The sequence below is a fragment of the Podarcis vaucheri genome (genome assembly GCF_965113315.1).
Source record: "Podarcis vaucheri genome assembly, chromosome: 7".
NCBI lineage: Eukaryota > Metazoa > Chordata > Lepidosauria > Squamata > Lacertidae > Podarcis > Podarcis vaucheri.
In genome coordinates, this window is record NC_138765.1 from 31,332,620 (window position 1) to 31,349,281 (window position 16,662).

At 44.7% G+C, this 16,662-nt stretch overlaps 1 protein-coding gene and 1 long non-coding RNA gene across 4 annotated transcripts in view; one reads left to right on the top strand and one right to left on the bottom strand.

Annotated features, from left to right (window-relative positions):
- The first annotated feature begins 1,036 nt into the window (after positions 1 to 1,036).
- The window catches only part of LOC309537430, a 65,307-nt gene continuing 49,681 nt past the window's right edge, over positions 1,037 to 16,662 (top strand). The window contains exon 1 of the long non-coding RNA XR_014221920.1: positions 1,037 to 1,632. This is a non-coding gene — a long non-coding RNA (uncharacterized lncRNA). The remainder of the gene's footprint in view (positions 1,633 to 16,662) is intronic.
- LOC309537350 (uncharacterized protein) lies at positions 2,214 to 11,160 on the bottom strand. 3 transcript variants are annotated; one of them, XM_082232231.1, is made up of 5 exons: positions 11,108 to 11,160; positions 7,353 to 7,382; positions 4,894 to 4,926; positions 2,571 to 2,732; positions 2,214 to 2,467 (listed from the first exon to the last, which is right to left on the bottom strand). In XM_082232231.1, the coding sequence occupies exons 2-5, from the start codon at positions 7,363 to 7,365 to the stop codon at positions 2,391 to 2,393; spliced, it is 285 nt and encodes a 94-aa protein (XP_082088357.1). In that variant the 5' UTR covers positions 7,366 to 7,382; positions 11,108 to 11,160; the 3' UTR covers positions 2,214 to 2,390. The 3 variants fall into 3 exon arrangements, with proteins under 3 accessions (XP_082088357.1, XP_082088356.1, XP_082088358.1); XM_082232230.1 differs by having other exon boundaries at positions 11,074 to 11,145; XM_082232232.1 differs by lacking the exon at positions 11,108 to 11,160 and adding an exon at positions 8,883 to 8,901.

Genomic DNA, 16,662 nt, shown 5'->3' on the forward strand with positions numbered 1-16,662 from the left:
CACTTTTGTCCTTTATTATAGTAATCTTTGTATGAAATGTTCCTTTCATATCTCCAATTTTCTTGAACAGATCTCTGGTTCTTCCCATTCTGTTGTTTTCCTCTATTTCTTTGCATTGTTTGTTTAAGAAGGCCTTCTTGTCTCTCCTTGCTATTTTTGGGAAATCTGCATTCAATTTCCTGTATATTTCACTATCTCCCTTGCATTTTGCTTGCCTTCTCTCCCCCTCTGTTTGTAAGGCCTCGTTGGACAGCCACTTTGCTTTCTTGCATTTCCTTTTCATTGGGATGGTTTTCGTTGCTGCCTCCTGTATAATGTTGTGAACCTCTATCCATAGTTCTTCAGGCACTCTGTCCACCAAATCTTAATTCTTAAACCTGTTCCTCACTTCCACTGTGTATTCATAAGGGATTTGATTTAGATTGTATCTTACCGGCCCAGTGGTTTTTCCTACTTTCTTCAGTTTAAGGTGGAATTTTGCTATAAGAAGCTGATGATTTGAGCCACAGTCAGCTCCAGTTCTTGTTTTTGCTGACTGTATAGAGCTTCTCCATCTTTGGCGGCAGAGAATATAATCAATCTGATTTCAATGCTGCCCACCTGGTGATGTCCATGTGTAGAGTCATCTCTTGTGGTGTTGGAAAAGAGTGTTTGTGATGACCAGCTTGTTCTCTTGACAGAACTCTATTAGCCTTTGCCCTGCTTCGTTTTGATCTCCAAGGCCAAAATTGCCAGTTGTTCCTTTTATCTCTTGATTCCCTACTTTAGCATGCCAATCCCCTATAATGAGAAGAACATCCTTCTTTGGTGTCATTTCTAGAAGGTGTTGTAAGTCTTCATAGAATTGGTCAATTTCAGTTTCAGAAGTAAAAAAAGTGGATTCATTGCACTAGGGCAGGGATGTCAAACTCCCAAGAGATTGCAATCTACTTACAGAATAAAAAACTGGCAGTGATCTTTTGGAGGGGTTCAGGTTAAAGTTGTTGAGCTTTGTTTTAGGGAGGAAAGCCAAACTTGTTGACTTTAGGGGGGGAAAGGTAAAAGTCGCTTACCAAAAGAACACTCAGGATCATGGCGAAACCTCTGTTTTCCGTACTAGCGATTGTGCACAAATGGAGGACGGGGCAAGGGGGCGGGACTGGATGCTCTTTTGCCCCCACAAAGGAAAAAGAACCCAATTTGACATCCCTGCACGAGGGAAAGTGTTGTTTAATCCACTTAAATACATAGACCTTACGTTCCACTTTGTGCTGGAATCACACATAAAATACTGACCATCTGGAAGAACCCTAGCTCTCCTGTTTGTTAGTCCCAGTGGTGTTCCAATTCTGCCTGGTGTTTCCATTTAACACTGTTGCTTTTAAGTAGCACATACCCAAGTTCAAAAGTTCTCCAAATACAGTGGTACCTCGGGTTACATACACTTCAGGTTACATATGCTTCAGGTTACAGACTCTGCTAACCCAGAAATAGTACCTCAGGTTAAGAACTTCGCTTCAGGATGAGAACAGAAATTGTCCAGTGGTGGCGCAGCGGCAGCAGGAGGCCCCATTAGCTAAAGTGGTGCTTCAGGTTAAGAACAGTTTCAGGTTAAGAACGGACCTCCGGAACGAATTAAGTACTTAACCTGAGGTACCACTGTAGTTTGTGGTGTGTGCTGAAGGACCACCCTTGAATGCTGGCAATATACGTTTTGTGAAGATTAAGAGGCAGGTCTGTCCCATGCTTGTTCCCACTCTATCCTGCCCAATGGTCCAAATAACTATTGTGATTAATAGTCATCAACGGCCCTTGGGGTCATAGATGCATAGAGTTGGAAGGGACCCTGAGGATCACCTAGTTCAACAATATGCAACTGTCCCATATCTGCCACCCATCAATTGGTCTAATCCTCAATTATTATTTTTTAATGTCCCCTCAAAGCTATTGACTATCACAACTTTGCAAAGGAGTGTTTTCCTCTATTGGTTCTGAATCTACTGCCAGTTAATTGCACTAGGTGAATCCGAGCTCTATTACTGGGGGCAGATTGGGATTCTCAACTAAGAAGCTCATAATTGTGGAAAGAGGGGAAATGGAGTTTCCCCCAGTGCAGCACAAAACACTGAAGTCAAAAGCCTGTTAAGGAAAACATGGATGTTTTCCTCATGGGACAGCAAGTATTTTACATGTGCGTTGTGTGATGCCACCAATCAGCTTTCTTGCTAACACTCTTGTTGTTGTTTAATTCTCAAAGCTTTATTTGTTGTTGCATATCTTGGCCAGTAGGAATAACGTAGCATTGATTAAAATCACATTTTGCTTAAGGTCATTTATGCCTTTGACGGCAAAGCATAATCTTCCAAGTACTGCTTTTCCAAGTAGATATGGCCTCTGCGTGTGTCTTCTTCTTAAGGGAAGATGGCAGCCAGCAGTGCTCCACCAGCTGTCAATGCAGCTGTGGTAGCGGTGGACAGCCCAGCAGCACCTAGAAGATGATCAAGACACACAATTATTGTGATGAAGAGCTCATGGTGCGGAGACTGGCTCTGCCAGTCATGTGGTTCTTGTCCTGAGAGCAGCAGACATACCGACTGACTGAAGCGCGGCAACAGCGCTCCCAGCTGCTACTCCTCCACCATTGGCGATGGCCGCTGCCGACATCATTTTTGCAGCCAGAGAGCCAGCTGCAATTCCAGCTCCAGTGAAGCCTGCTGCTCCCAGTGCTACTGGTACAGCAATCGTGGCCACTGCTGCAATAACACAGAATAAGTTATGTTACATGATAGAAGCCTTAAATCTAAATTGCCTAGACCACAGTGCTTAACCGTCTTGGCTGTGGGTCCTAGGAGACCTTGCAGGCCTTTTCCCACCTGGCCTGGGATGGTGGGGCCCTGACTGACAGACTCGAATTTCAAAAGCTAAGGCAGTGTTTCCCAAACGTTTTTGGGCAACGGCACACCTGTTTACTGAAAAAAAATCTCGCGGCACACCACCATTAAAGCCCCGCCCCGTGACGTCAGCGCGCAGCGTCACGCCGGGAGGGACGCACAAAAGTGAAAGTTTTTTCCCTCGGCAGCTCCTCTCAGCTGCGCTCAATCCGCCTCGGAGCGCAGGAGCGATGCCTCTCTCTGGCTCTCCCTCCGCGCAGGCTGAGGGAGGGAGGGAGGGGCGCGTGTGACCCGTCTCTGCTGGGAGACCAAACCCAGCGAGGCAGAGTCGCGCGGAGGCGCCCAGGCAGCGCTGCCGGCTGCGAGGAGGAGCGCCAGGCAGCAGCAGGAGGCGCGACCTCTCCTCGCCGCCGCCGCCCCGCCTCTCGCCGCCCGACTCGCCCGCCTCCCTCCAGGTATCTCGCGGCACACCAGCCGATGTCTCACGGCACACTCGTGTGCCGCGGAACACCGGTTGGGAAACACTGAGCTAAGGCTCTTGGGTTGGGGTATTTAGGGCAGTGGTTTCCAATTGGTGGGGTGTGTGGTCTGTTGCACCCCCCCTGAGGGAACTTGCTTATCTTGCTAATTGGGGAGTGAAAGCCTGGATCATTGAGCCTCCACGTACTATCAGGGAATGTTGCTGGATGGCAAGAGAGTAGGGATTGGGGAAAAACCTCTGACATCATTTTGTGGCTCTTGCAATTGGTACAAGGATAGAGTGAGAATGCAAATTGCTTGCTCCATGGGGCGAATTCATGGAGCCCTGCTAGGACAAAAGGGGAAGCAGCTCCTGGTTGCTTATCATCTAAAACAGGCTTCCTCAAACTTGGCCCTCCAGATGTTTTGAGACTATAATTCCCATCATCCCTGACCACTGGTCCTGCTAGCTAGGGATCATGGGAACTGTAGGCAAAAAACATATGGAGGGCTGAGTTTGAGGAAGCCTGATCTAAAATAATTAAACTAGGAGCGCTTAATTCAGACGACTTGGCGTGTAAAGCTCTCCACCTATCGTTGTCGTTATCATCAATCCATCTTTTACCCCAAGGTCCCAAAGCAGCTTAACAACAATTAAAACACAATATTTAAAGGCAATAGAAAACAACTTAATGCCATATGAATAAGGTGGATTCTAAAAATATGCCCAATCAAGCAAATGCATATTTTTGCGTCCAGACCTCATTGATTTGGGCTTGGGGAGAATTTGGTTCAAGTCCCTTTTTTGCTTTAAAAAATCAGAGTAGCCCTAGACCACTCACAGTTTCTGAGACCAGTGGAGTGGGGGGGAACAAACCTTTTCACCAGCACTAGGTACCTCCGTTGCTAGCACCTGCTCACAACAACCTGCCATAACTTCAGCTGCATTTCTGACAGTCAAGGCAGTTTGTTTCTCTCCTCCACCCACCCACCCACCCCTGCCATCCTTCCTGCTTTGGCTATCCCAGCTACCAGTGCTTTTTTTCTTGAAAAAAAGGTGGGGGAACTGACTACGATATATAGATACAGTGGTACCTCAGGTTACATACGCTTCAGGTTACATACGCTTCAGGTTACAGACTCCGCTAACCCAGAAATAGTACCTTGGGTGAAGAACTTTGCTTCAGGATGAGAACAGAAATCGTGCTCCGGTGGCGCGGCAGCAGCAGGAGGCCCCATTAGCTAAAGTGGTGCTTCAGGTTAAGAGCAGTTTCAGGTTAAGAACGGACCTCTGGAACGAATTAAGTACTTAACCTGAGGTACCACTGTATTTGCTTAATGCAGAAAGGGCATCCAAATTTTGTTAAATTTAATGCTATTGGCTATCCCTTCAGATATTCTGTTTTGATATGCCAGGTGTTCTGTCAAAGCCATTTCACAGCTCTCATCAAGCCAGACTTTCATTGGGAACTCCACCATTTCCAATGACTTGCAAGCTTCATTCATGCTGCTGCAAGCAAAATAATCACCAAAGCTTGCCCAACTGCAAATCCAGATTACTTACCCAAGCCGGCTGCACCTCCCAAAACTGCAGTTACTGAAAGAGAGACTTGTTTTAATAAGATATAATGGATCTCAAGTACATATACAGTCATACCTCGGGTTACGAACTCTGTGCGTTGCGCGTTTTCAGGTTGCAGACCGCACAGAACCCGGAAGTACCAGAACGGGTTACGTCCAGGTTTCAGCGCTCGCTTATGTGCAGAAGCACAAAATGATGTCACGTGTGCACAGAAACGCCAAATTGCTACGAACACTGTGGGTTGCGAACGTGCCTCCTGCATGGATCACGTTTGCAACCAGAGGTATGACTGTAAAATGCAAAAAAGCATCAGGTGAGCTACAACTGTGATGGGCATATTTGTCAGTTTCAGTTCCTTTCTATTCCTCATGTTTTTCGATCTCAGGTTCAGTTCACATTTCCATATCACCTTGATTTAAAAGCAAATACAAACAAATTCTCATGAAAATTTACCAACATTTCAATTCTGATTTCTCCTAATATATACATTTGTATGCAATATTCCCTAGTGCACACATTTTTTTTTGCAAAGCAATTTCTCTAAAACAATACATTTTTAAAAAATGTTATTTTTAGTAATCTACACATTTTAAGGACAGTGTGTGCCTTTTTGTACACATTGCTTGGCTGAAGAACTGCACTGCAAAATTCGGAGAAGTGCACATCTCAAAGGGTTGCTGTTTTGGTTCTTGTACTGCTTCTGAAAGTGCAAATTAGGGAGGTTCACCTTCCAATTTGAAAGGAAATGAGTTTCTCCCCCATCCCTACCTGTGGCAGAGGGAAGTGGAAGCTATCAATTGGCACTGTGCCCAGAAATGAACTGCTATCCAGTGCAAATCTTTTAATACTGGGCAAGATATATTTCAAACTGGCATTTTCCAACATAATGGCACAGTTGCATTTCTTAACCAGCTTCTGTTTCCGTGCTGCCTTCAAAAGCTGCCCAAGATGTGGTCTGTTACATTAATCTAAGATGTTACAAGAGCATGCAACTGCCCATGCAGAACTAGAAGAAAAGTATTTCAGATTTGTTCAATTCTTTCATCTAGTCTTGGTCACAATGTATACAGTTGTACAAGATTTTGAAATACAGTGGTACCTCGGGTTACATACGCTTCAGACTTCGCTTAACCCAGAAACCTCAGGTTAAGAACTTTGCTTCAGGATGAGAACAGAAATTGTGCTCTGGCGGCACGGCAGCAGCAGGAGGCCCCATTACCTAAAGTGGTGCTTCAGGTTAAGACAGTTTCAGGTTAAGAACGGACCTCTGGAACGAATTAAGTACTTAACCCGAGGTACCACTGTACTTAAGGGACGCGGGTGGCGCTGTGGGTAAAAGCCTCAGCGCCTAGGGCTTGCCGATCGAAAGGTCGGCGGTTCGAATCCCCGCGGCGGGGTGCGCTCCCGCTGCTCGGTCCCAGCGCCTGCCAACCTAGCAGTTCGAAAGCACCCCCGGGTGCAAGTAGATAAATAGGTACCGCTTACCAGCGGGAAGGTAAACGGTGTTCCGTGTGCTGCGCTGGCTCGCCAGATGCAGCTTTGTCATGCTGGCCACGTGACCCGGAAGTGTCTCCGGACAGCGCTGGCCCCCGGCCTCTTGAGTGAGATGGGCACACAAACCCCAGAGTCTGTCAAGACTGGCCCGTTCGGGCAGGGGTACCTTTACCTTTACCTTACCACTGTACTTGCATTCATACCCACAAGAGACCTCCAGTTTCAGGAACGGGGAAGTTCTAATTGAAGCCTGGGGCAACACACACATTTAACCAAGTACTGCCTACTAGTGTACATGAACATTAAGACAGATTTTGGAAACATAAAATTAAAAGCACTCCTATGCGGATGAAGGCACACAAATACATTCAAAGAAACAGTGTCTGTGTACTGGGATGGAGGTGGTGCTGTGTTCTAAACCACTGAGACTCTTGGGCTTGCCGGCGGTTCAAATCCCCACGATGGAGTGAGCTCCCATTGCTCTGTCCCAGCTTCTGCCAATCTAGCAGTTTGAAAGCATGCCAGTGCAAGTAGATAAATAGATACCACTGCGGCGGGAAGGTAAATTGCGTTTCCGTGCACTCTTGCTTCCGTCACAGTGTTTGCACCAGAAGTGGTTTAGTCATGCTGGCCACATGATCCAGAAAGCTGTCTGTGGAGAAATGTCAGCTACCTCGGCCTGAAAGTGAGATGAGCGCTGCAACCCCATAGTCACCTTTGACTGGTAAAGGTCCAGGGGTCCTTTACCTTTCCCCCTTACCTGTGTACACATTAATGCCATAGTGTCAACAGATCCTAACAGTGAAGCATGCTTCCAATTTTAATCTGTGCTGAGTGGGGGTGGAGGTGAGGAGAGTTTGTGTCACTGACTGAGAGTTTGAGACAACTGCTTTGGACTATACGGTTACAGTTACCCAATCCCCAAGAAAGTAAACAGGCTCTCTTACCTGGCTCAACCATGCTGGCTTCCTAAAGACCTGTATAGAGATGCCAGAAACTCTTGTTAGGATAACGCAGTGTACAATTGTGTGATAAACTCTGGAACTCAATCCCACAGAAGGCAGTGATGGCCACCAATTTTGAGTGCCTGTGATGGCCTGGGATTCCGAGTCTGAGAGTGAACCGGAGGAATCCCAGCTGGCACAGGAGTCCCCGCCTCCAGGGCCGGCTGAACTGGGGCAAGGCCTAGATGCTGAGGAGCCTGCACCTGTGCCAGATCCTCAGGGGCAGGCACCAGGTGAAACCATTCTGGCCCCAGAGGTGCTGGAGGACTCAGTGGCTACAGGTGAGCCTCCCCCGGGGCCCAGTAACCCTTCGGCCTCTCCTGAACTGCAGAGGCTTAGGGCAGAGAGGCGAAGGGAACTGGTCTCTCCCAGGAGGAGTGCTCGCCTTAAGGCCAGGAGAGGCGGGACTCCTGGGGGCCGGGACCGCCCCCGGCCTTAGAAGAAGATAAAGGTCAGGCAGCCCGGTCCCAGGTTGCGGGAGCAACGTCATGGTGGAGTACCTGCTTTACCCAGACCTAGATCTGCACTCCCAGTGTGCCTGTTCCTCGCCCGGCTTCCTGCTCCTGACTCTCCGGTGTTCCTGTTCCTTGCCCGGCTGCCCGCTGCTGACCCACCAGTGTTCCTGTTCCCCGCCTGGCTCCCTGCTTCTGCTCTACCAGTGTTCCTGTTACTCGCCTGGCTTCCTGCTGCTGTCCTACCAGCGTTCCTGCTCCCCCGCCCGGCTCCCTGTTTCGGACCTCGCATTTCATCTAGTGTTCGTCTACCCTGCTAGTGACTCTGGACTGAACTTCGGCTACGGTATTAGTACCTCCCCCCCCCCGGGGGCCAGCACAGTGCCTTTAAAAGAGGACTGGACAAATTAGTGGAGACATGGCTATCAGTGGCTACAAGCCACGATGGCAGTGCTCTGCCTCCAGTTCAGAGACTGCAGTGCTTCTGAATACCAGTTGCTGGAAACCAGTGGAGTTGCGATTGAAGGTTTTCCAGATGCATCTAAATGGCCATTGTGAAAACAGGATTCTAGACTAGATGGACCATTGGCTTGATCCAGCAAGATCTTATGTTCTTACCTAACCACCACTCAGACTCCCACTGCGTCCAGAATCCACTCGCATATTATGCCACTGCACTGTTAAAATGATTTGCTTAAAACAATTCCCAAGGTGGGAAACTGCCGTGTTAATTCTGTTTCACAGCAAAAGCAACCAAGAGTCTCATGGTAACATAAAGACTAGCAAATTATATTCAGCATAAGCTTCCACGAGTTAAAAAAGGACTCTGGTTCATGGGTGTAATGGGGGGAGCAGCTCCCCCCCCCATCAAGTAAAACAATATACTCTAAATTCTTAACTAACTGACCAATCACGTCGGTTCTGCCCCCCCAACAAAAGTCCTGACCCCCCCCCACCAAATCCTGTCATTCCCCCCACAAAGATCCTGGCTACGCCCATGTGCTGGTTGACAGTATTATACCACTTTAAATGGTCCTCATGGCTTCCCTCAAAGAATACTGGGAACTATAGTTTGTTGAAGGTGCTGAGAGTTGTGAGGAGATCCCTGTTCCTGTTTGAGAGCAACAAGTATCAAAGTGGTTTAACAATCACTCCCTAAATAGTTACAGTGACAATTATCATCCTCTGCTGGTCTCTGTTTCGGGAAGTTTTTCCTGTGTGACATTTTATTGTTTTTATATTTTGCTGGGAGCAGCCCAGAGTGGCTGGGTATTTATACCCAGAAGGGTGGGGTATTATTATTATTTCCCTTTACACAATTACCAACTGCCTGGGGTTTTTTTGCATTTTGTTTCCCTCTTGACCTCTCCATACCCTCTGCCTCCCAAGCATTTGTATGTACATCACTTGGCCAATTTAGGATAATTCTGAGCATCTGATAAAGTGGTTTAGCAATCAATCCCTCTTCCCAGGGAACTCAGAAAATGGTGTCCCCTCGAGGAATCCTGGGAATTGTAGTTTGTCAGTTTGTAGTTTGGCATGCAGATAAACAAAGTGCTGGGAAGAGGGTTCCTCACTCTGTCATCCGCCTGGCAGGAAAATATTCAGAGACATTTCTGGAGGCCAGGCTGCTGCTAAAAGGCATAGAAGAGCCAGTAAGAAGGGCACTGGTGGAAAAAGTTAGTTGGATATAAAGTTAGTTGGGGGTGAGGGTGGGGTGGGTAGCCACGTTTTTTGCTGCGGGTGAAGCCTCCAGAGGGGTGTCATTTTTTAAAAAAAATAATATTTTTTATTAATTTTCAATTATAATCCAATAATACCCTCATTATAATAATACCAATTTATAACACAATTAATAATATCAATCATTAGGATACCAAATTATATAATTTAGATAAGGTGGCCCCCAGGTGCTGGAGTTGATGATTTGATGATTTTCTTTATTTTTGTGTTCCAAAATCCTACTGATTTCAATTACTTTCCAGTCATAATAATCCCTATCCCGAGGGGCGTCATTGAGGCTTCCAGCCTGCAGGGCTTCAGGGATTAGCTTGCATGCCCAGCCTTCCTGTTCGTAAGAGAGCAATCCTGATTCACGTTTCCATGCATGTATATTGTTCTTTGCACCCTTATTCCCCACCCACCCCCATCCTCAGTCAGTTTGGCTCTGGCCTTTAACATATAAGAACAATTTATTTATCTCACAGCTAACCTGCAGCAAAAACATTATAATGCTCTAAATAGATATAAATTATATCCCCTAAAACTGTAAAAAATGCATAATTTTTATTACTTGTTGATAAAAGTTATTTTGGATATTCTGTTGTGTAAATTATGCTGGGGGGGATTTTTTTTTAAAGCAAAACTTTGTATTCAAATAATATTTTGTCTACTTGTTACGAACAAATGTGTTGAGATGTGTTTGTGTACGCAAATGCCTATGGCGTGTTTGTGTGTGTGTGTGCCAAACTGTGTCTTTGACCTCAGTGAAATAAAGCATAGTTTCACCCCTGAATACTGTACTGTGCTTTTAATATAACCAAATGTAAACTTAATATGTGCAAACTTATATGATTAAAAATTCATAGTACCAAGAAAACAACCAACAGCCACCAGGTTATACTCAGGTGAAGTAAAGAACGTCCTCACAGCCAAAGAGTTAATCTTTAGAATTTCCTACCTAACATTTCCATATGACTTTAATCCAGAAATTTAACAAGTGGCTGCCAATTATATGAGGAGTCGGCTTGTTTCATTCTATCCTATATATGTTGCATTAAGCTAACAAATTGCTAATGATATGAGCAATTGTATAAAGTTACCTCTCACCAGATTTTCTTTTCTTAAACGAAGGTATTGTTGCTTTTAAATAGGCATTCGGTATTTGTGTTGAAAACAACCTATTAACAATACTTTAACAGTTAGAGCTTTCATTTTAAAAACATCCTTAATGTTGTCTAACAGCAAAACCAAGGGGGCAAGGGAAGCTCACACCCTGCTTTTTCTTTGATTCCTTTTATGATACTTTGCCAAAAATACCACGTATCTTTGCCTCCCCACCAAATAAGCTTAAAAGCTATTCTTGGAAAGTATACATTCTGAGAAGTGATACTTGGTCTTGCGTATTAAGAAATATTTCTACGAAATAGAAACATCTCAATATTCAGCTGCTGGGGAAGGAACTGATGGAGTCACCAACTTCCCTTGCTTACCCTTTGGGTAATCCTGCGAGAAATTCCTAATCACCCACTCCGCTTCTTGCAGCGTATCTGCAGCCCCTGCCACCTCTTGTTTATATCCTTCTCTGTAGTGGGGAGAGGCTAGTGACTGACAGCATGCTCCACCAATGTAAACAGAATCTGGACTCTAGTTCCATGCTGCAGCCCTGCTCCAGTTATTAAGTAACGTCCAGGGACCATTCCACAAACCTTTAGGTTTCTATTTCCCAGCCATCTGACGAGAAGGAGGGAAACGAAAGTGATTCACAAATATTTGAGCAAGATTGGATGATAGTCTCTAGAACATGAGACTCTTAATCTCAATGTTGTGGGTTCGAGCCGTTGTTGTTGTTTAGTCGTTTAGTTGTGTCCGACTCTTCATGAACCCCATGGACCAGAGGATGCCAGGCACTCCTGTCTTCCACTGTCTCCCACAGTTTGGTCAAACTCATGCTGGTAGCTTTGAGAACACTGTCCAACCGTCTCGTCCTCTGTCGTCCCCTTCTCCTTGTGCCCTCCATCTTTCCCAACATCAGGGTCTTTTCCAGGGAGTCTTCTCTTCTCATGAGGTGGCCAAAGTATTGGAGCCTCAGCTTCACGATCTGTCCTTCCAGTGAGCGCTCAGGGCTGATTTCCTTCAGAATGGAGAGGTTTGATCTTCTTGCAGTCCATGGGACTCTCAAGAGTTTCCTAACCTCCTCACACCTCCCTTTTTGTATTCCAGTTCAGATATTTAATTCAGCAAGTCCTTACCCTCTATCATTTATCCTTACTCAGCATCTTAACCTATAATAAATATATATTTTCCACCATTGTCAATCCATATTTACATATTCTTGTTAATCTTTTTACCAACACCGCTTGTTTTCAATCCAACATCCCTTTAACATTCATTAATTTTACAGTATTTCTGTAAATAGTCTTTAATCTATCCTATAATTATCTTAACACATTCTAACCTTATTTTTTCCTTTAATACTCTATTAATCTATTTATACTCTATTAATTTATTTATACTTAATTCCTTATAACATTTCTACTAAAGCCATATAACTTCATTCCAACATTTTTCTAACATTCATTAATTTTACAGTATTTCTGTAAATAGTCTTTAAACTTTTTCCAGTCTTCTTCCACCAACTCTTCTCCCTGGTCTCGGATTCTGCCAGTCATTTCCGCCAATTCCATATAGTCCATCAACTTCATCTGCCATTCTTCCCGGGTGGGTAAATCTTGTGTCTCCCAATACTTCGCGATGAGTATTCTTGCTGCTGTTGTTGCATACATAAAAAAAGTTCTGTCCTTCTTTGGCACCAATTGGCCGACCATGCCCAGGAGAAAGGCCTCTGGTTTCTTCAGGAAGGTATATTTAAATACCATTTTCATTTCATTATAAATCATCTCCCAGAATGTCTTAATCCTTGGGCATGTCCACCAAAGGTGAAATAATGTACCTTCAGTCTCATTACATTTCCAACATTTATTGTTGGGCAGATGGTAAATTTTTGCAAGCTTCACTGGTGTCATGTACCACCTATAAATCATTTTCATTAAATTTTCTCTTAGGGCATTACATGCCGTAAATTTCATACCTGTGGTCCATAACTGTTCCCAGTCAGCCATCATTATATTATGTCCAACATTTTGTGCCCATTTAATCATAGCTGATTTCACCATTTCATCCTGAGTGTTCCATTTCAACAGCAAGTTATACATTCTTGACAAATTCTTGATTTTTGGATCTAACAATTCTGTTTCCAATTTTGATTTTTCCACCTGGAAACCAACTTTTTTGTCCAAATTGTATGCCTCCATTATTTGGTAATAATGGAGCCAATCTTGCACTTTGTTTTTCAATTTTTCAAAACTCTGCAATTTTTTTCTGTCTCCATCTTGCTCCAGAATTTCCCAATATTTCGGCCATTTGGCCTCCATATTGAGTTTTTTCTGTGCCTTCACTTCCATTGGTGACAACCATCTTGCGGTTTTATTTTCTAACAAATCCTTATATCTTATCCAAACATTAAACAATGCTTTTCTAACAATATGGTTTTTAAACGCTTTATGTGCTTTTACCTTATCGTACCACAAATATGCATGCCAGCCAAATGCATTATTGAAACCTTCTAGAGCCAACACGTCAGTATTTTCAAGACACAGCCATTCTCTCAGCCAGCAAAAAGCAGCTGATTCATAGTAAAGTTTAAGATCTGGCAGGGCAAATCCACCTCTTTATTTGGCATCAGTTAATATCTTAAATTTTATTCGAGGCTTCTTGCCCTGCCAAACAAATCTGGAAATATCTTTCTGCCACTTCTTGAAACAATCCATCTTATCCAAAATTTGCAATGTTTGAAATAGAAACAACATCCTTGGCAACACATTCATTTTTATCACAGCAATTCGGCCTAACAATGATAACTTCAAATTTGTCCATATTTCTAAATCCTTTTTAACTTCAATCCAACATTTTTCATAATTATCCTTAAATAAATTCACATTTTTGGCAGTCATGTTAACTCCTAAATATTTCACTTTCTTAACCAATGTTAGTCCTGTCTCCTCCTGAAACTTCTCTCTCTCATTCACAGTTAGGTTTTTCTCTAAAACCTTAGTTTTCATCTTGTTCAACTTAAAACCTGCTACCTGTCCAAATTCTTGAATCAGTTCCAATACCCTTTTAGTACTAGATTCTGGCTCCTGTAAAGTCAATACTAAGTCATCAGCAAATGCTTTCAGTTTGTACTGTTTAGCTCCCACTTGTATACCTTTAACCTCTTGGTCCTTTCTAATCATAGTTAACAAACCTCAAGGACTGATATAAAAAGCAATGGAGAAATTGGGCAACCTTGTCGTGTCCCTTTCTCAGTCTTAAACTCTTTCGTCACTACATTGTTCACAATTAATTTTGCCTTTTGTTCTGAATAAATTGCACCTATATCATTTTCAAAACCTTGACCTACCCCCATTCCCTGTAAATTCTTCTTCATAAAACTCCAAGAAATGTTGTCAAAGGCTTTCTCTGCATCCACAAATATCAAAACTGCCTTAGTATTAATATTCACTTGTAGTTTTTCTAGAATATTAATTATATTCCTCATGTTGTCAGACAAATGTCTGCCCGGGAGAACTATACAGACCTTTGTTGGCAAGGTGAATTCTCTGCTTTTTAAGGGGTAGGCTTACATTATTTAAATATATTGTCATCTGATTCTTTTACCCTGATGATAATATGTTAAAAACATTAAGCCTGAGAACCACATTCCCATTTGTGGGCAAGTCAAGGGCAATGGGGTAACAGGTGTGATTCTTTACTGTTTGTTACATCCCAGCTGTGCAAAAGCCAAATCTTTTTACACTCACGCACCCTTCTCCATCCAGGCAAGCAAGAGGCATTATCACAGGTCAAGGAAATGAGATTCCAACCAGGCACAAGCAGTCGAGGAGGGCCTGGAGTAGGACCAGTGTGGAGTATGGCTTGGGGTAGAGTCTGAGGGCCCCATTCAGCCTCTGAGGCCAGGCGTTCCCAACCCCTGTACTTCGAGAATTAAGTACAAGAAGGTAGATATCAGTTCACACATTCGGCCACTAGGGAGCAGTGTGGTCTAAGAAGCAGCCGCTGATACAACGCATCCAGTGAAATTAATTTTTAAATCAGGTAATGCTTGTGATGTGATTTTCCGAAGAGGTAACGGTGTGTCTCCCACTTTTTGAATATAAACTTATTTTCATGAACAACAGCAAAAAGAATTTTGTTGGGCGGGGCGGAGTCGTGCGGGAGTAAATAGTTATCTGTTCTATTGTTACTTTATGTATTGCATTCATCAACCTTTGCAATAATTGATTCTAAAATGACACATATCTGTATTACAGAAGACATGTTTATTATTCTGCACCTCGATATTCTTCTTGAAAGGAGAGGAAAAACAACAGCAACTATGCACTTTGTTGTTGTTGTCTAGTCATTTAGTTGTGTCTGACTCTTTGTGACCCCATGGACCAGAGCACGCCAGGCACTCCTGTCTTCCACTGCCTCCCACAGTTTGGTCACACTCGTGCTGGTAGCTTTGAGAACACTGTCCAACCATCTCGTCCTCTGTCGTCCCCTTCTTCTCCTTGTGCCCTCCATCTTTCCCAACATCAGGGTCTTTTCCAGGGAGTCTTCTCTTCTCGTGAGGTGGCCAAAGTATTGGAGCCTCAGCTTCAGGATCTGTCCTTCCAGTGAGCACTCAGGGCTGATTTCCTTAAGAATGGATACATTTGATCTTCTTGCAGTCCATAGGCCAGTGTTTCCCAACCGGTGTTCCGCGGCACACTAGTGTGCCGCGAGACGTTGCCTGCTGTGCCGTGGGAGGGAGGCGGGCGAGTCGGGCGGCAAGAGGCTAGGAAGCAAATGGATTGCGAAGTCTGCCAGGTTCAGATTCGGGTCTCGGCTGTTTCCGGCAAGTGCTGATTCGGGTCTCGGCTGTTTTCGGCAAGTGCAGATTCCGGACTCGGCTGTTTCCGCCGGCCCAACTCGCCGATCCCGCGCCGTACGTAAGAATTCTCGAGGAAAGGCGCAGGCGCATTCCTCGGAGAGAGCGGCCGTTGGCGTCCAAGATGGCGGCTGTGCTGGCTGAGGGGAGCGCGGGCGGCGCCGAGTCCGAGGCAGCGGCTGTTCCGCCCATGGCGGGGCTGGAGATGGTCCAGCAGGGAGCCGAAGCCCGGGTCTACCGGGGCCTCTTCCTAGGCCGGCCAACTGTGGCGAAGCACTGCTTCCCGAAACGTTACCGGCACCCGCTGTTGGAGGAGCGCCTGAGCCGCAGGCGGACGGCGCAGGAGGCCCGCTCGCTGCTTCGCTGCCGGCGGGCAGGTGGGCGCGCCTCGAGACTGGACTGCGCGGGGCAGGGGCGCGGGCTGGGATTCCATCTCCTTTAAATTGCATGGCCGGCCCACCTCTTTGCAAGGAGTGCGGTTGGGAATTGCAAGCAAAGCAGCCACGCAGCTCGATTCCAGTCGTTAGTGACCGAAACTAATTCCCCCCCCCCCCCGCTATAGGCAAGGAAGCTGAAGACTGGTTATGGAAGGCGGTGGGCCACAGGTGTTCTGGTTTGCGAACATTTTTCAGAAGCCAAACGTGCTCCATTTTGTGTGCCATGCTTCTGTTTTGCGGTCTGTCTGCTTTTGCTGTTTATTTTGCATTTTTGTCTTTCTGACTTTTTTGTTTTGTTTTTGTGACTGATTGATTGACTGATTGTGTGACTGCAGTACATTGTTTATTGCTTTCATTTTATGGATCAATGGTCTTTATCGATAGTAAAATTCATGTTAAATTGCTGTTTTAGGGGTTGTTTTTAAATGTCTGGAATGGATTAATCCATTTTGCATTACTTTCAGCCAAACAGGCCCAGGTTGCGCACTGAATAAAGTATTTTATAATTTTTCATATTTCTGTTTACTTACTATTTCATAATAAAGTAATTATAAAATACTATCTTTGTGTTTATTTGATTCCTATTAAAGAGAGTTACTTTATATATAGTCAATATAGGCACAGAGTTAATTTTTTAAACATTTTCTAATGGTGGCGTGCCTCGAGATTTT